Source organism: Hyperolius riggenbachi, chromosome 3 (genome assembly GCF_040937935.1).
Source record: "Hyperolius riggenbachi isolate aHypRig1 chromosome 3, aHypRig1.pri, whole genome shotgun sequence".
NCBI classification, from domain to species: Eukaryota; Metazoa; Chordata; class Amphibia; order Anura; family Hyperoliidae; genus Hyperolius; species Hyperolius riggenbachi.
Window position 1 is genome coordinate 359,706,523 of NC_090648.1, and position 20,608 is coordinate 359,727,130.

Consider the following 20,608-nt stretch of genomic DNA (forward strand, 5'->3'; position numbering starts at 1 on the left):
ATTTACTGAGATATTTCTCCCATCCAGCATGGGTATGTGTAAAAATACAACCCAAAACACATTATACTACTTCTCCTGAGTACGGCGATACCACATGTGTGGCACTTTTTTGCAGCCTAGGTGCGCTAAGGGGCCCAACATCCTATGAGTATCTTTAGGATTTCACAGGTCATTTTGAGGCATTTGGTTTCTAGACTACTCCTCACACTTTAGGGGCCCTAAAATGCCAGGGCAGTATAGGAACCCTGCAAGTGACCCCATTTTAGAAAGAAGACACCCCAAGGTATTCCGTTAGGAGTATGGTGAGTTCATAGAAGATTTTATTTTTTGTAACAAGTTAGCGAAAATTTATTTTTATTGTTTTTTTCACAAAGTGTCATTTTCCACTAACTTGTGATAAAAAAATAAAATGTTCTATGAACTCACCATACTACTAACGGAATACCTTGGGGTGTCTTCTTTCTAAAATGAGGTCACTTGGTGGGGTTCCTATACTGCCCTGGCATTTTAGGGACCCTAAACCGTGAGGAGTAGTCTAGAAACCAAATGCCTCAAAATGACCTGTGAATAGGACGTTGGGCCCCTTAGCGCACGTAGGCTGCAAAAAAGTGTCACAAATGTGATATCGCCGTACTCAGGAGAAATAGTATAATGTGTTTTGGGGTGTATTTTTACACATACCGGTGCTGGGCGGGAGAAATATCTCTGTAAATGGACAATTGTGTGTAAAAAAAATCAAAAAAATCTAATTTAAAGAGATATTTTTCCCACCCAGCATGGGTATGTGTAAAAATACACCCCAAAACACATTATACTACTCCTCCTGAGTATGGCGATACCACATGTGACACTTTTTTGCAGCCTAGGTGCGCTAAGGGGCCCAACGTCCTATTCACAGGTCATTTTGAGGCATTTGGTTTCTAGACTACTCCTCACGGTTTAGGGCCCCTAAAATGCCAGGGCAGTATAGGAACCCCACAAGTGACCCCATTTTAGAAAGAAGACACACCAAGGTATTCCGTTAGGAGTATGGTGAGTTCATAGAATATTTTATTTTTTGTCACAAATTAGCGGAAATTGATTTTTATTGTTTTTTTTTTTTGTTGCACAAAGTGTAATTTCCCACTAACTTGTGACAAAAAATAAAATCTTCTATGAACTCATCTTACACCTAACAGAGTACCTTGAGGTGTCTTATTTCTAAAATGGGGTCACTTGGCGGGGTTCCTATACTGCCCTGGCATTTTAGGGGCCCAAAACCGTGAGGAGTAGTCTGGAAACCAAATGCCTCAAAATGCCTGTTCAGGGGTAGAAGCATCTGCAAATTTTGATGACAGGTGGTCTATGAGGGGCCGAATTTTGTGGAACCGGTCATAAGCAGAGTGGCCTCTTAGATTGAAAGGTTGTATTGGCACTGAAGTGCAGGAAGCGCAGGATGTTCTCAAATCGTGACCTGGACATGGCAGCAGAGAACATGGGCATGTGATGTATTGGGTGCGTAGACCAATAAGACCGCAATACATTCTTTTTGACTAGACCCATGTTAAGGAGAAGGCCCCAAAAAATGTTAAGTTCGGAAACTTGGAGTGGTTTCCACCAAAAAGGCTGGGCATGGTAGCTTCTTGGATTGACGGTTGCGTATTGTGTTGCATAATGGTTGGTCTCAGCCACAATTAAGTCGTAGAGACCAGCAGTGATCAGAAAGAAAGACATTATGTCACTGCGGTGGGGCGGGTGAGGGTTTGGCCGGGTGATCAGAAGCCCACAGGGGGCAGATTAGGGCCTGATCTGACGGATAGGAGTGCTAGGGGGTGACAGGAGGTGATTGATGGATGTCTCAGGGTGTGATTAGAGGGGGGAATAGATGCAAGCAATGCACTGGGGAGGTGATCGGGGGAGGGGGGGGGGGTGTCTAAGGGCGATCCGAGGGTGTGGGCGGGTAATTGGGTACCCGCAAGGGGGCAGATGAGGGTCTGATCTGATGGATATGATGGGTAGCAGTGACAGTGGGTGATTGATGGGTGATTAGAGGGTAGAACAGATGTAAATAATGCACTGGAGAGGTGTTCAGGCAGGGTCTGAGGGTGATCTGAGGGTTTGGGCGGGTGTTTGGGTGCCCGCAGGGGGCAGTTTAGGGTCTGATCTGATGGGTAGCAGTGACAGGTGGTGACAGGGGGTGACGGGGTGATTGATAGGTGATCAGGGTGTGATTAGAGGGGAGAATAGATGCAAGAAATGCACTGGCGAGGTGATCAGGGCTGGGATCTGAGGGTGTGGGCGGGTGATTGGGTGCCTGCAAGGGGCAGATGAGGGCCTGATCTGATGGGTAGCAGTGACAGGGGGTGACGGGGTGATTGATAGGTGATCAGTAGGTGATCACAGCGGAGAATATATGCAAGCAATGCACTGGCAAATTGATAAAGGGGGGGGGGGGGGTCTGAGGGCAATCTGAGGGTATGGGCAGGTGATTGGGTGCCCGCAAGGGGCAGATTAGGGTCTGATCTGATGGGTAGCAGTGACAGGTGGTGACGGGTTGATTGATGGGCGATTAGTGGGTGATTAGAGGGGAGAACCGATGTAAACAATGCACTTCGGAGGCGATCTGAGGGTGGTCTACAGGCGATCTGAGGGTGCGGGCGGGTGATCAGGTGCCCGCAAGGAGCAGCTTAGGGTCTGATCTAATGGGTGTTAGTGACAGGGGGTGATTGATGGGTGATTGACAGGTGATTGATGGGTGATTGACAGGTGATTGATAGGTAATTAGTGGGGAGAATAGATGTGTACAGTACACAGGGAGGGGGGGGCTGTGGGGGGTCTGGGGGGGATCTGAGGGTGTGGGGGTGATCAGAAGCTCCCAGGGGGCAGTGTTAGTGACAGGGGGTGATTTATGGGTGATTGACAGGTGATTGATTGGTGATTGACAGGTGATTAGTGGGGAGAATAGATGTATACAGTACATGGAGGGGCTGGGTCTGGAGGGGTCTGGGGAGGATCTGAGGGTGTGGTGGGGTGATGAAGAGCCCCCAGGGGACAGTTTAGGACCTAACCTATAAAATAGCGCTGACAGATAGTGACAGGGAGTGATTGATGGGTGATTAGGGGGGTGATTGGGTGCAAACATGGGTCTGGGGGGTGGGCAGGGGGGGTCTGAGGAGTGCTGTTGGTGATCAGAGGGCAGGGGGGGGCAGATCAGTGTGATTGTGTGCACATTAGGGTGGCTGCAGCCTGCCCTGGTGGTCCCTTGATCACTGGGACCACCAGGGCAGGAGGCAGCCTGTATAATACGCCTTGTATACATTACAAAGCATATTATACGCTTCCTATGCGGCGATCGTGGGGTTAACAACCCGCCGGCGCTTCTGATTGGCCAGTGGGTTGACGTCATGGGTGGGCGGAGCCTATTGCCGGAGAATGCGCGCGCATAACGGCCAGCAGCCACATAACGAGCCGCCGCCGCTGGACGTATTGCGGTCGTTTAGGCCCAGCCTTTGCCGCCGCCCATCGGCTGTAGGCGGTCGTTATGTGGTTAATCAGGGTACATTGAAAAAAGGGCAGCAGGGAAATTTGGGCGCCAGAGAAAGCCACTATCAGAATATTGGTAAATTTGCCAATATTATACAGTTAGGCGCTATAAAATTATAACAGAAAAATATCATCTAACCTGACTTCATTCTCACTTGAACCCTCCCTCTGTGAATGCCTAATCCTAACCGACCCCCATCCAAATGATGCCTTACCGACCCTCCAACCAATGCCTGACCATAACCACTCTCCCAACCCAGACCTAAACCTAACCAAACCCTTAACGGATTCCTAACCCTAACTGACGCCCCCCCTCTGGAGGGGCCCGATGCGGTTGCTACCTCTGCACCCCCTATTGCTACGCCCCTGCCTCCATAGATGGCCCTCATAGCATGGGTAAAATAATGTATTTGCTCATAGTGTTTTAAACCAAAACCACCTATGGTGGTCCGATTTGTACAATACCAATCAAGTCACTGTGATCTCCTGGATTCCTCTTTGCCGTTTCCGCTGCTCACCACCGCAATCCTGGCTTTTAATCACCAGTTTTAGGCAGTGTTTACAAACAAAAAACATAGCCGCTAACCAGGAAGTGATGTATGTGTATACATATATATCATGATACAGTATACTACAAGTTTTTATTACCAGTGAATTATATGCACTCCTGTCAGGTATTCTCACAGTTTCTCAGTATGACAAGCTGAAATAGAGAGCAGAGGCCTGTCTGTGAAAGATAAACAAAGCACACACACCGAGCCTGCAGGGGGCCTGTAGAGGGCATGCATAACTTCTCCCTATCACAGCAGAGGCAGCATTCCTCTCTGTGTCGACAAAGCCTGACAAAGAAAAGAAGATTAGTTATATTACAGAGACAGTGCAACTAAAAAAAGGCTGCAGTAATCCAAAGCACATTAGAACAGGTATAGGAACTTATAGGGTAGAAGAAATACGGCTGAAAATTTTGTTACAGAGTCTCTTTAAATAAACAACACAAACTGTCTCACCATATTTTATTGCAAATTGTTTGAGATATGCTTTTTTTTAACATCTCTTTCCAAACTTATGCTTGCGTTATCTCCTCACATGCCACTCTTGCCATAATGTACAATTCAGGGTTCCTACAGATGAAACAAAGACAAGGATATTTTAAACTTGAGATACAGATTGTAAGCATATTTTAAAATGGAATAGTTACGTTTGCATGAAGTGTATTATGTAGTCCAGGTAACATTGTTTGCATTTCTATTTTAAGTGCAAAGTTACTACTGCTGCTACGATTATTATTATTTAAGAAAAAAATAACTCATTATGCCTTAAAGTGAATGGGAACCACATTTAAAAAAATGAAACAGATACTTACCCAAGGAGAGGGAAGGCTCCGGGTCCTATAGAGCCTTCCTGCTCCTCTCCTGGTCCCCTCGTTCCAGTGCTGGCTCGCCCGGTAGCAGTATTTGACTAAACTAGTCAAATACTGCTTTACCCGGCCAAATGAGACTTCAGAAGTCTTCAGGCAGCCCGAGTGCTCCTGAAGAAGGGCGGCCCTGTACTGTGCCTGTGCAAGCACGCTCTCTAGCACGCTTATGCCTGTGCAGTATGGAGCCGCACGTCTTCGGGAGGACACGGCTCCCGAAGACTTCCAAATACCCTTTCGGTGGAGGATTGAAACGGGGAGGGGGGGGCCAGCACAGGATAGAGAGCACCGAGAGAGAAGACGTAAGGCTCTATACGACCCGGAGCCTTCCCTCTCCTAATGTAAGTATTTGTTTCTTTTTTTTTTATGCGGTTCCCATTCACTTTAAAGAGAGCCTGAAGTAAGAGGAATATGTTGGCTGCCATCTTCATTTCTTCATAAATAAAGCTAGTTGCCTGACTGTCATGCTCCGCATTTTAGATTTAATTATGAGTCACACATCTGCAACTACGATGCAGCCACCATGAAGCCAGTTGAGTCAGGCCATGGTCATAGCATATGATCTGTATGCTCATTCTGGGCCAGTGACAAAGTATTAGAGGCAGAACATCAGCACGGATGTCAGGCAATTGCCATATATCACCTCAAGCTAAAATGAGGACACTGATATCTGGATCAAAATGAGTTTACCATAAATCACCACTTTAAAACCAGTTAAAGACTACTAGACTGTAACGCTCGGTGAAGCACAGAGAGGTCTGATTACCGGTGACCTGCAGCGTCACGGGGAATACAGACGTATACCAGATTATATGTGATCTGCAGTATCACCGATAATCCAATATACCAGCTAACCTCTGTTCACCGGAGTAGAGTGTAGTGTTTTGGTGTAACAGTAACACTTAGAGGACTAGACCTCAGTACAGTAAGACGTACCGTACAGATTACTTCCGCACCCCTGAACTCTCCAAGACGGGAGGAGTCAGACTGCTAGCAAGAAGTATCTTCTGAAAGTCACCCTCAGGCGGAAGGGTTACTAACAGAACGAAGAACCTCCTCCAATGATGAGGTCGGTTCTCGAGGTCGGACAAGCCAGGTCGTACACACACAGACAGATAAAGTACAAGATCGAGAGGCAGAGGCGTAGTCAAAGTACAGGCAGGGTTCGGCAACGGGGTATCAGATATATCGGGGTACAGAATCAGGAGGCAGAAACAGAGTCTAGGAGCGAGCCGGGGTTCGGCAACGGAGTATCAGAAATAACGAGGTACAAGATCAAAGTTCAGAAGAGTAGTCAAGGCAGGCAAGAAGTCATAACAAATAATCACAATCAAACTAGTACTTTAAGCTATCAATAAATCTAGCTTTAGTGTAGGATTACAGCTCCAGCTGGTCCCGGCACACTAACGGATCTGACTAACGGATCTGGGTGCTCCCACGTATGTGAACGCAACGCCAGACACCAGAGAAGTGAACAGCCGGCAGTATATATACTCAAATGTTCCCCCAGCACCTCCCTCAGTGATGAGCCAATGAGGTGCAGAATCCGGGTCAGCTGACCAGCCTGGTCAGCTGACTCCCCTCTACCTGTCATAAATCTCCCTTGAGTGCGCGCGCGCGCGTCACTCTGAATACTGAGGGACTACGAGTCCCAGCCAGCGCAGCCCCGCTCAGCGGTGACTCCGCAGCGGGGACCGGCGGGCTACTCGCCGCACCCAACGCGGCGGTTTCGCCGCGTTCTGCGGCCTCATGCACGGAGGCAGCCGCCTCATGATGCGAGGAGGCGGCTGCCTCTCCGTGCGAGACAAGGCTGAGTGCGGAAGGAGCCGCCCGCCGCCGGCTCATGGCGGCGGCTCCTCCGCGCTTTCTCACAGTACCCCCCCCCCCCGAGGAGTGGACTCCGGACAGCTCCTTCCAGGTTTCCCTGGATGTGCAGCATGGAACTCTCTCACCAACTCGTCCGCATGCATGCGGTTCCCAGGCACCCATTGCCTCTCCTCAATGCCGTACCCCTTCCAATGTACGAGATATTGCACCGAGTTCTGTACAGTACGTGAATCAATTATCTTCTCCACCTCGTATTCAGGTTGGGCATCTACCAACACAGGAGGGGGAGGAGTGGGACCCACCTGGACCGCTGGCTTAAGAAGGGAAACATGAAAAGACCTTACCCCCCGCATGCTAGTGGGAAGTTCGACAGTATAAGTAACATTGTTGATCTTCTTGGTTATCGGAAATGGACCCACAAACCTGGGACCAAGCTTATTAGAAGGTTGTTTTAGGGCCAAGTGACGTGTGGACACCCAAACCGGGTCTCCTGGTTGGAACCTCCACTCCACCGACCGTCTCTTGTCGGCTTGACCCTTCTGACTCAAAAAGGCCTTCTCCAAGTTATTTCTTACTGTCGCCCACAGATCCTTGAATGACCTTTGCCAGACCTCCAGGGCTGGAAACGGAGTGGAGGCTATAGGCAATGGGGAAAATTTGGGTAATCTTCCCGTCACTACTTGAAAAGGCGAAAAACCGGAGGATGAGTTTTTTAAATTATTTTGGGCAAATTCTGCAAACGGCAGAAATCTGACCCAATCGTCCTGTGCTTCAGCTACATAACACCTTAAGAACTGCTCTAATGATTGATTTATTCTCTCAGTCTGGCCGTTGGTCTGAGGGTGATATCCAGACGAGAAGGACAGTTTTATGTCCATGAGCTGGCAAAAAGCTTTCCAAAAACGTGAGACGAACTGAACTCCCCTGTCTGAAACTATGTTTTCGGGAATACCATGCAATCGAAAGACATGCGTAATGAACAACTCGGCCAATTCTTGAGCGGAGGGGAGTCCTTTTAGGGGTACAAAATGGGCCATCTTGCTAAAACGGTCGACCACGACCCAAATGACCGTCATTCCCTCAGACCTGGGCAGCTCGCCTACAAAATCCATGGACAGGTGGGTCCATGGTTCAGTTGGGGTGGGCAATGACTGCAAGGTACCGACAGGTGCCAACCGGGAGGGTTTACTCTTGGCACATGTCACACACTCCTTCACATATTCCTTGCAATCCGCTGCCAGAGAAGGCCACCAGGCGCATCTGGCTACTAAATCCTGTGTTCTGGATGCCCCCGGATGCCCTGCATTCTTATGTGCGTGGAACATCTCTAGAACCTGAAGGCGAAACGGCAGAGGAACGAACAGAACCCCTGCGGGCTTCCCTTCCGGGATGTCCTGCTGAAAGGGACTCAGCGTCTCCTTCCAATCCTCCCAAGTTCCAGTGGCTGCCAGTATCAATCTCTGAGGAATAATGGTCTCAGGAACGGAGGGCTGTGCTGTCTCTGCCTCAAAGCATCTGGACAAGGCATCTGCCTTAACATTCTTGCTCCCCGGGGTATATGTAATGATGAAGGTGAACCTGGAGAAAAATAGCGACCATCGAGCCTGACGAGGGCTCAACCTCTTAGCCCCCTCGATGTATTCTAAGTTCTTATGATCGGTGTAAACTGTAATGGTATGCTCAGCTCCTTCTAACCAATGTCGCCATTCCTCGAAAGCTAATTTGATGGCCAGGAGCTCCCTATTACCAATATCATAATTCCTCTCTGCAGGGGAAAACCTGCGGGAGAAGTAAGCGCAAGGGTGCATTCTACCTTGCAAGCCTGATCGCTGAGACAGCACAGCCCCCACTCCTACCTCTGAAGCATCCACCTCCACAATGAACGGGAAGGACGTATCCACATGTCTGAGGATGGGTGCTGAACAGAATAGGCCTTTCAGAGTGGAAAAAGCATGTACAGCCTCAGGAGACCAGTGAGTTGTATCTGCCCCTTTCCTAGTGAGACTTGTAAGGGGAGAAATGACTGTGGAATACCCCTTTATAAACCGTCTATAGTAATTGGCAAAGCCAAGAAAACGCTGAAGAGGTTTTAACCCCACCGGCTGTGGCCACTCCAGCACAGCCGAAACCTTGGCAGGATCCATAGACAGGCCTGTGGTGGAAATTATATACCCCAAGAAGGCGACGGACGTTACTTCAAAGATAAATTTTTCAAGTTTTGCATATAAGAAGTTCTGCCTCAACAGATTCAAAACAAACCTCACATGGTCTCTATGTTCAGAGAGGTTGTTGGAGAAGATAAGAATATCATCAAGATAGACTAAAACAAATTTCCCCAACACCTCTCTGAATACCTCGTTAATGAGTTCCTGGAAGACGGCCGGGGCATTACAGAGCCCGAAGGGCATCACCAGGTACTCGTAATGCCCGTCTGGTGTATTAAAGGCCGTCTTCCACTCATCGCCCTTTCTTATTCGTATCAAGTTATACGCGCCCCGCAAATCTAGTTTAGAGAAGATTTTAGCGTCTGTAATTTGTGTGAACAAATCGTCTATCAGTGGCAGGGGATAGCGGTTCTTGACTGTAATTTTGTTAAGGCCGCGATAATCAATGCAGGGTCGCAGGCCTCCATCTTTCTTTTTAACAAAAAAGAAACCAGCTCCAGCAGGTGACCGAGATGGCCGAATGAACCCTTTGGCCAAGTTTTCACGTATATAATCCTGCATGGCTACTTTTTCGGGTCTCGACAGGTTGTACAAATGACCCCGGGGAGGTACACATCCTGAACGGAGGTCAATGGGACAATCGAAAGGGCGATGTGGGGGCAACCTGTCTGCTGCTTTGGGACAGAACACGTCGGAATACTCGGAATATTGGTCAGGTACCCCTTCCACCTGAACTCTGGTTTGCCCCAGGGTCAGCTTCCCCAAACACTGCTGAAAACAACGAGGTGACCAAGTGGTTAACTGCCCTGTGGCCCAATCAATTTGAGGTGAGTGGAGTTGCAACCAGGGCATGCCTAGGATGATAGTGGAGGTTGACATGTGCAATACAAAAAATGATAATTGTTCCCCATGAAGTACCCCTATAGTGACTTTCACCTCTGGGGTCTGTGACAGCGGGTGCTCCCGTTGCAGCGGGGAATCGTCCACCGCCGTGACCTGAATGGGGGGATTCACTGAAATGAGGGGAATACCCAACTCCTGAGCAAATGCAAAATTCATAAAATTAGCTGCTGAGCCGGAATCAATAAATGCTTCAGTGGCTACTGACTTATTCTCCCATGTAATCGTACAGGGGAGAAGCAGTTTCTTCTCTTTAAGGGGTGAAAATTGTGTGCCAAGGGTGTCACCCCCCACTACTCCTAGGCAGACCCGTTTCCCGACCTGTTAGGACAGTTTCGCACCCTATGCCCTGCCTCTGCACAATATAGGCACAGTTGTTCCGTCATTCTCCTCCTCCGCTCCACCTGGGTCAGTTTTGACCGACCAATTTGCATTGGCTCTGGTGGAGGCGAGGCCGGAGAGGTTGAGACAGGCGGAGTTATTGTTACTGGCGATGCAACAGCCGGTACAGTATACGAGGTCACCCTGACCCGGTGACTACTCCTAGCCTGCCTCTGATGACGTAGCCTGCGATCTACTCGTATGGCCGACGATATGGCCTCGTCTACTGTCTTGGGCTCGGGCACAGTCAACATTAAGTCGGAGACCTCTTCCGACAACCCAGACAGGAAGTAGTCCATGAGGGCAAAATTATCAAATCTCGAGGTGACCGACCACCTACGGAACTCTGCCGCATAATCCTCGACCGACCCTCTGCCTTGCCGCAAAAGCTTGAGTTTCCGCTCTGAGGTCACAGCAAGGTCAGGGTCGTCGTAGATTATGGCCATGGCCTTAAAGAACTCGTCTACCGAAGTCAGAGCGGTATCGGTAGCAGGCAAGTTATATGCCCAGGACTGGGAGTCCCCAGTCAACAAGGTTTTAATAAAGATGACCCGTTGGGCCTCAGTCCCCGAGGATCGGGGTCTCAATTCAAAATACGACAACACTCTACTCCTGAAATTCCGGAAGTCAGACTTGTGGCCGGAAAACTTATCAGGCACAGGCATGCGTATGTCATCACTATGAGGGGATCGCACTGAATCAACTGATGTCTGGAGGGTTCTCACAGAGCCTGATAAGGCATCAATTAAGGCTTTGTGCTGGCTTAATGATTGATGAATGCTATCCACCGAAGTGGCAAGCATAGTCAGAGGATCAGTGCGTTCCATCAGTGTTTTGGTCTGGCGTTCTGTAACGCTCGGTGAAGCACAGAGAGGTCTGATTACCGGTGACCTGCAGCGTCACGGGGAATACAGACGTATACCAGATTATATGTGATCTGCAGTATCACCGATAATCCAATATACCAGCTAACCTCTGTTCACCGGAGTAGAGTGTAGTGTTTTGGTGTAACAGTAACACTTAGAGGACTAGACCTCAGTACAGTAAGACGTACCGTACAGATTACTTCCGCACCCCTGAACTCTCCAAGACGGGAGGAGTCAGACTGCTAGCAAGAAGTATCTTCTGAAAGTCACCCTCAGGCGGAAGGGTTACTAACAGAACGAAGAACCTCCTCCAATGATGAGGTCGGTTCTCGAGGTCGGACAAGCCAGGTCGTACACACACAGACAGATAAAGTACAAGATCGAGAGGCAGAGGCGTAGTCAAAGTACAGGCAGGGTTCGGCAACGGGGTATCAGATATATCGGGGTACAGAATCAGGAGGCAGAAACAGAGTCTAGGAGCGAGCCGGGGTTCGGCAACGGAGTATCAGAAATAACGAGGTACAAGATCAAAGTTCAGAAGAGTAGTCAAGGCAGGCAAGAAGTCATAACAAATAATCACAATCAAACTAGTACTTTAAGCTATCAATAAATCTAGCTTTAGTGTAGGATTACAGCTCCAGCTGGTCCCGGCACACTAACGGATCTGACTAACGGATCTGGGTGCTCCCACGTATGTGAACGCAACGCCAGACACCAGAGAAGTGAACAGCCGGCAGTATATATACTCAAATGTTCCCCCAGCACCTCCCTCAGTGATGAGCCAATGAGGTGCAGAATCCGGGTCAGCTGACCAGCCTGGTCAGCTGACTCCCCTCTACCTGTCATAAATCTCCCTTGAGTGCGCGCGCGCGCGTCACTCTGAATACTGAGGGACTACGAGTCCCAGCCAGCGCAGCCCCGCTCAGCGGTGACTCCGCAGCGGGGACCGGCGGGCTACTCGCCGCACCCAACGCGGCGGTTTCGCCGCGTTCTGCGGCCTCATGCACGGAGGCAGCCGCCTCATGATGCGAGGAGGCGGCTGCCTCTCCGTGCGAGACAAGGCTGAGTGCGGAAGGAGCCGCCCGCCGCCGGCTCATGGCGGCGGCTCCTCCGCGCTTTCTCACATAGACGCATTAAAATGTCCTTTTTGACCCTGTTAATGGCAACAGGACATTTAAACACATTGCTCGCCACTGTCGCCACCACGCGCGCCGTGCGTTTCCGCTGGGACTTGAAGATCTGTGATTGGTGAACAGGAACGTAAAAACAGGAGGGGACCGAGGCTGCACTTAGCAATTATAAGGAGTGCAATAAAAATTGTAAAAAAGAAATTAGGCTGGCAAAGATCGAAGCTGAAAATCAAATCGCTAGGGATATCAAATCTAACCCAAAAAAGTTTTACAAGTACATCAACTCTAAAAAAAGAAAGGTTGACTGTATAGGAATCCTAAAGGATGAGGGTGGGAACTCAATGGTGGATGACCAAGGTAAGGCAGAGTTATTAAATGCTTTCTTTGCTTCTGTCTTCACAAAAGAAACAGCACTGTTGCAAATTACAGAGGCAGAAGAGTCTCAATCTTCTAACTGTAATATTAAATACTTAACGCAGGAAGAAGTAAAGGCAAGACTAAATAAATTAAAAATAGACAAGGCACCTGGCCCGGATGGCATGCATTCTCGGGTCCTAAGAGAATTAAATTCAGTTATAGCTAAGCCCCTTTATCTTATCTTTTGTGACTCTCTTGCAACTGGCAGAGTCCCAGTGGATTGGCGTACAGCCCACGTTTTCCCATTATTTAAGAAGGGCAAAAAATCTGATCCAGGAAATTATAGACCTGTAAGCTTAACATCAGTTGTATGCAAACTATTTGAGGGGTTACTAAGAGATACTATACATGACTTCATAGTAGAAAATAATCTTATTTCTCAGCATCAACATGGGTTTACTAAAGACAGGTCCTGTTTGACTAACATGCTCAGCTTTTATGAGGTAGTGAATGCTAATATGGATATTGGGAATGCTGTAGATGTGATATGCTTGGACTTTGCAAAGGCCTTCGACACTGTTCCCCACAGAAGTCTGGTGCAAAAGTTGAGGATGCAAGGACTGGGGAAGAGTTTGTGTGCATGGATAGGGAACTGGCTAATGGACAGAAAACAAAGAGTTGTGGTCAATGGACCGTACTCAAAATGGGAGACTGTTAGCAGTGGGGTCCCACAGGGGTCTGTACTGGGTCCAGTGCTCTTCAATTTATTTATTAATGACCTAGTAGATGCAGTAGTGAGCAATGTTGCTATTTTTGCAGATGATACAAAATTGTGCAGAATCATCAACTCTCAGGAAGATAGTGTCATATTGCAACAGGATCTGGATAGGATGGCTATATGGGCACATACATGGCAGATGAAGTTCAATGTTGACAAATGTAAAGTCATGCATTTTGGTCGTACCAATGGTCTAGCACCATACAAAATAAATGTGATACAGTTGGGGACATCAAACTTGGAGAAGGACTTAGAAGTACTCATCAACAACAAGTTAAATAATCGTACTCAATGCCAAGCCGCTGCAGCTAAAGCGAACAAAATTTTGGGATGCATTAAAAGGGAAATAAAAACTCGAGATGCTAGCATAATATTGCCCTGTTTAACTCTCTAGTAAGGCCACATCTGGAATATGGAATTCAGTTCTGGGCACCACATTACAAACAAGATATTGCAGTTTTAGAGCAGGTGCAGAGACGAGCTACAAAATTGATACGTGGGATGGAAGGTCTCGCTTACCAAGAAAGGTTAGATAAACTGGGTTTATTTAGTCTAAAGAAAAGACACCTTAGAGGAGATCTAATTAACATGTATAAATACATCAGAGGGCAATATAATAGCTTGTCGGATGAGCTTCTTGTCCCTAGGCCTTTTCAAAGGACTAGAGGACATGATCTGCGCATGGAGGAAAAACGTTTTAGCCATTTATTTAGGAAAGGGTTCTTTACAGTAAGAGTGATTAAGATGTAGAATGCATTGCCACAGGAAGTCGTTATGGCAAACTCTATACCTGCATTTAAAGGGGGCTTAGATGCTTTCCTTGCATTGAAAGACATCCATGGCTACAGTTACTACGTTATGCCTAATGATGTTGATCCAGGGATTTTATCTGATTGCCATCTGGAATCAGGAAGGAATTTTTCCCTTTTGGGGCTAATTGGACCATGCCTTGTGGGGGACGGGCTGGAGTTGTACTTTGTACTGGTTGAACTCGATGGACGTATGTCTTTTTTCAACCAAAATAACTATGTAACTATGTAATGTGTTCCGTGAGTCAATTGAAGTGCCTGAAATGAATGAACAGGTCTCCAATCAGGGGACATGTCCATTCATAATAATGTATAAAGTATAAGATCATGTAAAAAAAAAAAATTGCACACATCCTGGTAACCCAGAATACTGTTTGATGAAAAGTAAACACACACACACACACACACACACACACACACACACACACACACACAAACACACACACACCACTTTTTTTCAATAAAAGGGATAATTTAAAAAAACATAGTTACCTTATGGTCTGAGCTTTTTTTTAATATATACTGTATGTGATGATTACTGTTATTTATCAAATAAGATCTTGTAATTATTAACAAGATACGAAAAAAAAACACAAAACAGAAAAAATACACCGTTATGTACAAATAATATATTGTCACCATACACTGTACTGTCACCATACATTGTACGAGAAACATAATTTAAATGTTGTGATAGCTGGGACACATGGGCTAATAAAATGTGTGGGTTTATTTATAGTAGCATTCCTTATTTTGAAACTATAGGGGATGGAATTGAAGAAATATTGTATTTTTTACTTTTGTTCCTTGTTTTTCCTTTTAAAATGCATAGAAAGTAAAGTAACTGCTGAAAACAAATATCCCCCCCCCCCCCCAAAAAAAAAAAAAAAAAAAAGGTAGTGATAAAGTTATTGTTGAATGAAAGGGAGGAGTGGTGAAAATTCCGCTGGTCCATAATAGTAAGAAACCCTTAGTGGTGAAGTGGTTAAAAAGCAACCAGTACACTGCTTAAATGTCAGTGGGTCACGAACCACTGTTGTTCCTAGTGAGAAGCACTGGTAGTGACTAGCAATCTGTTATTCCATTCAGTTAAATGGTTCTGCAGATCACCAATTTAGGTTGATTACAGTGCAGTAGACTACTGTATGGGCCTATTTTTTTATTTTATTTTTTTTTAAATCCACACCACAGTCCTTATTCCTTACCTAACTTGGAAACCCCTTTATTTGCAGGTCCACAACTGTCTGACCCACAGAAGGTTGAACCCGCACTTGACCCACTTCCGGGCGGCTTCTCACTGTATATTGGCGTCAGCGGTGCGGCTGCCGCACCCATAAAAACAGGCCTTCGGGGGAATACTGTGTTACTATCCATTATTCCCCATCTGGCATCCATCCAAACAGGAAGTGTCACGCGCTTGCGGTCACTTCCTCTTTTCGGTATACTGAAGTGCGCGGAAGCGTATTGTAAAAATACGCACATGAGCATCGCAACAACACCACACTGCCAACATTAAGTCCCTATGTCACTATGACTTCCATTCCACCGCATGTCAATGCAGATTCACGCGGTAACTTCCTTTTAGAAGCGCATCAGATTGAGCACTTCCGGTGCACCACACGTAATATGAAAGCATCCATAGACTTTCATTCCCTGTGGTAGCAATGCTGTAAATTGCTGCGATGCACTGTGCCAGTGTGAAAGGGCACTTAACCCTTTTTAGCCCCTGCTGTAGAGTACATTTCAGACCCACTTTGCATTAAGTGTACCCAAGCTGAAGCTCATTCATCTGGAGGGTCCCAGGCAGTGTGGGAGGACTAGAGTGGAGCGTGGGAAGCCTCTATAGGATCTAGTGGCTTCCCACGCCTTAGGTAAGTATTCCTGAACCTGAGCTTTGACTCGGGTTCTCTTTAATCATAAGAGGTAAATTAGTAATTAAAAAAAAAACCATACCAAACTAAAAATTTGTTAATGAAGGAGACGCATTTACCTGTTTTCAAAATAGATGTCAACTAAATCCAGAAAAAAATCATATATATATTTGCAATTCTTGACTATACTGTAAGTCAACCTCTATATGTATGACCCTGTTAAGCTGGAATGTTTTAATGACTCACGTATAAGTATATCCAGCAAAGTTAATGGCTACACTTTAGACCAGGAGGAGTTAGGGGCTGTAATGCCTAAAATATTAAAACCATTTACCCCCGCTGACCGCCAAGTGCAACCACAACTCCTCCCCATGTCCCCATGTGCAGCAATTAACCTTTACAGGTTATAGCTTATTAACGATAAAATCTCCCTAATAACCGACCAGCCGATCTGATAACTGTGATCAGTCTGACTTTGAAGTGATCATTTGGACCCACTTATGGACAAGAAAATCCATCCTATTTAGATTTGCAGTTCGAAGCACACCTGGCCCATGAAACTGGCATTCTGTCCACCAGTTACATTCTTTACGTGGGTTATATTCACATAAGCTTACCTGACTGTTATTAGAATTTGCCTTGTGCCGTTATCGATTTATATGGGCTATAATTTCCAGTGTTTTCCATTTACCAACATTGTATCGTATTAAAACGTCATGCTTGAGCCTGTTAACGGCAACGTGACATTTTAATACAATGCGCGTTCCCACCGCCGCTCCGCACGTGTGTGCGCCACTCCCACCGCCATTTCCGTCGGTATTCCGTGCTCAGCAATTGGAGAAGAGGACCAAGTGGTCCTCTACCCAATCGCAATGCCTGGAATAAATGAATGGGACCGCGATCAGTGGCCACGTCCATTCATAAAACAGGAAGCCGTCACAGTGTATTTAAATATAGAAAAAAAAGTGAACATTTCCTATAACGGGAAAGTGTTTACTAGCACCATCTTGTGGCCAAAAAATAAAATTACACATACAGGCACATACATACTTACACAATACTAATACATGTAATAACTTACATTACTAAAGCCCCCCCCCCCCCCCATAAAAAAAAAACACATAAAAGTAAAAAAAAAATACATACCGTATTTTCCGGACCATAAGACGCACTTTTTCTCCCTCAAAAGTGGGGTGGGGGGAAGTGTGTGCGTCTTATGGTCCGAATGTAACAATTTGAACCAGCGGGCCCACACATAAACATCGGTCGTCAGCGTGTCACTCACTTTAAACGTAGTCTCCGCGTGGCCTCCACTTCCATATTCTTTCTTTAGATGCCAGCCAATCATGTGGGGGCGCTGTCAATCATGGCCGCTGCACGGGCCCGACATGCTGACCCCTGCTGTCCCACTTCCTCCAGGCCTGATGCTTCCGTGTACAGCGGCGTCCATGCGTGCATTCCACGAAGTCTCATCTGTCAGAGTGCTGCCTCGCTCATCTTGAAATGCCTATTTTGAGTAACTGGCAGTCTTGGTCAGACACGCTGACCCATATGCTGTCCCACGCACCAGCGGGTTCGATCGCTGTTCCTCCCGGCTTCTGCCTCCATATGTTCCTATCAAACGCCGCCAGCCAATAAGGAGGGGGCCAATGGTCTTGAGGGCGGGAGCAGGCTCTGCCATTCTGGCCAATCACTGCACTTGCTGATCTCAGCAAGTGCAGTGATTGGCCAGAATGGCAGAGCCTGCTCCCGCCCTCAAGACCATTGGCCCCCTCCTGATTGGCTGGCGGCGTCTGATAGGAACATATGGAGGCAGAAGCCGGGAGGAACAGCGATCAAACCCGCTGGTGCGTGGGACAGCACATGGGTCAGCGTGTCTGACCAAGACTGCCAGTTACTCAAAATGGGCATTTCAAGACGAGCGAGGCAGCACTCTGACAGATGAGACTTCATGGAACGCACGCATGGACGCCGCTGTACACGGAAGCATCAGGCAAGGAGGAAGTGGGACAGCAGGGGTCAACATGTTGGGCTGCTGGAGCTGCCATGATTGACAGCACCCCCACATGATTGGCTGGCATCTAAAGAAAGAATATGGAAGTGGAGGCCACGTGGAGACTACCTTTAAAGCGAGTGACATGCTGGTGCATTGGTGCGGTGAGTGAGGACCTGACTGGCCGGCAGGCATCTAAAGGGGACCATGGGAGGTGTAGCATAAGGCCACAGGACAGAAAAAGGGGGGCACAGGATGAACGCAGGAAGGACATGGGAGGCACAGGACAGACATAGGAAGGACCGAGGAGGACAAGGAGGGACACAAAAGGCACAAGGGGGACCCAAAAGGTACAAGGGAACCATAATAATTTGTGGGGATTGGTGCAAAAGTTCCATAAGACGATCCGACGATCCTGTGCCATGGACACAACAGTATATATATATATATTATTTATTTTTTTTCCCCTGATTTTTGTCCACAAAACCTAGGTGCATCTTATGGTCCGGAGCATCTTATGGTCTGAAAAATACGGTAAATAGTTGCCTTAGGGACTCAGCTTTTTTAATCTATATTTTATGAGGGAAAATTACTTTTACTTTACCTCATAGGGGCTTGTAATTATGGACCGGACAAAGAAAAAAACTGAAAAATAACACCTATATTTCAAAATAATATATTGTCGCCATACATTGTGATAGGGGCATATTTTAAATGGTTTAATAATCAGGACAACTGGGCAAATAAAATGTGTCTGTTTAATCCACAGTAAAATGTTTATTTTTAAAACTATAATGGCCAAAAACTGAGAAATAATACATTTTTTTTATTATTTTCTTATTTTTCCCATTAACCGCATCTAGAATAAAATAATTCTTAGCAAAATGTACGACCCACAAAAAGCCTAATTGGTAGTGAAAAAAACGAGGTACCGATCATTTTCTTGTAATAAGTAGTAATAAAGTTATTCGGGAATAAAAGGAAGGAGCACTGACAGGTAAAAAATTGCTCTGGTCCGTTAGGGTAAAAACCCTTGGGGCAAACTGGTTAAACCACGTAGTCTTATGCTGGGAATACACGGTTCGTTTTTGCCTTCGTTTAAACCTTCGTTTCGATTGTGCCTTTTGTCCTTTTCGATCCCGAAATAATCGGTCATACGGTTAATATCACCACCCACGGTTTCGTTTTTTTTTTCGATTCTGATGGTTTCGTTTTTCCAATGATCGAAGGCTGCAAAGAAACGAAACGAAAATCCCTTTTTACAGGGACGGACTAGCATAAACGAATATATAATCGATCTGAACAGCCATCAAGCCTACCAATGGCTCGATTAGATGGATAAAGAGAGATAATATCAAACATGTTCGATCACTAGTCGTTCGTTTTTGGGGTCTATTAATCGAAACTATAATGAGATTATGACTATTTTCACATACGTTTTCAACACTCGATTCGTTTACCGAACGAATCGAAGGTTTAAACGAAGGCAATAACGAACCGTGTATTCCCAGCATAAGATGACAATATTACATACAATATAATAACCATAATATACAGTTTCACATGTCAAAACTAAAGCCACCACAGAAACTTAGTAACGCAAAAGATGCACGTTTTCATCACTGTGTCAGTTTTATACTCACATTGCCCATTTTGAGCAAAACATACAAGCATTTGAATAACTGAAATTATCAGATCCGCAAACTGGAGCCAAATTCATTGGGCACCCTTGGTCAGGTGTAGCCCCTTCACATTCATCCTAAAATACGGAAATAAAAGATAAAAATCGAAAATGCATAATCTAAAAAATGTGTTATAAAACCAATAATAGTTTTATTGTTAATCAAATTAATTAAATTATTAACCCACCCACATCTTAAAACCATTTTGCCTGTATCCTTGCAGAATTTCTTTCTTTTTCTTTACAGACTGGCTGACTTTTTAAAGAGGAGCTGTCAGCTATACTATCTCAGAAAAAAAAACTACATATATAAGTAGAGAAATATCTGCCCTACTTACACAATATGGCCTAGTGCACACCAGAGCGGTTCTGCTGCGGTTTGCGATCCGCTTGCGGGTGCGGATCCGCTGGGGTAATGTATTTCAATGGGCTGGTGCACACCAGAGCGGGAGGCGTTTTGCAGAAACGCATACTCCCGGGCTGCTGCAGATTTTGGATTGCGGATGCGTTTCTGCCTCAATGTTAAGTATAGGAAAAACGCAAACCGCTCTGAAAAACGGCACTTCAGAGTGGTTTGCCAGGCGTTTTTTGTTACAGTAACTGTTCAGTAACAGCTTTACTGTAACAATACATGAAATCTACTACACCAAAAACGCTTCACAAAACCGCAAAATGCTAGCTGAAACGCTACAGAAAAAGAAGAAAAAGCGTTTCAAAATCTGCTAGCATTTTGCGGATCTGCTAGCAGTTGTTGGTGTGCACCAGGCCAATATGTATTGTACTGTCCACGTTTTGAGATTAGTGATTTTTCTACAGTAAAAAAAATAGAAAATCCTTCTTAGCATTTCCCATTTTAACTGTGGCTATTTTGAAGCCAATCCTTATGTCATTTCCTCCCTTACACTCCTTTGCCT

General features: G+C 46.2%; 1 protein-coding gene across 2 annotated transcripts in view; it reads right to left on the reverse strand.

Moving 5' to 3' along the window:
• Window positions 1–4,273: 4,273 nt before the first annotated feature.
• LOC137561548 (serine protease inhibitor Kazal-type 4-like) overlaps window positions 4,274–20,608 on the reverse strand; it is a 28,797-nt gene continuing 12,462 nt past the window's right edge. For both annotated transcript variants that reach the window (XR_011030044.1, XM_068272864.1), the window contains 3 exons: window positions 19,657–19,772; window positions 4,530–4,643; window positions 4,274–4,361 (listed from right to left, as the gene is read on the reverse strand). Coding sequence is in view for 1 of the 2 variants with exons in the window: in XM_068272864.1 (XP_068128965.1) it covers window positions 4,586–4,643; window positions 19,657–19,772 (174 nt within the window). In the remaining variant the exon portion in view is untranslated. The remainder of the gene's footprint in view (window positions 4,362–4,529; window positions 4,644–19,656; window positions 19,773–20,608) is intronic.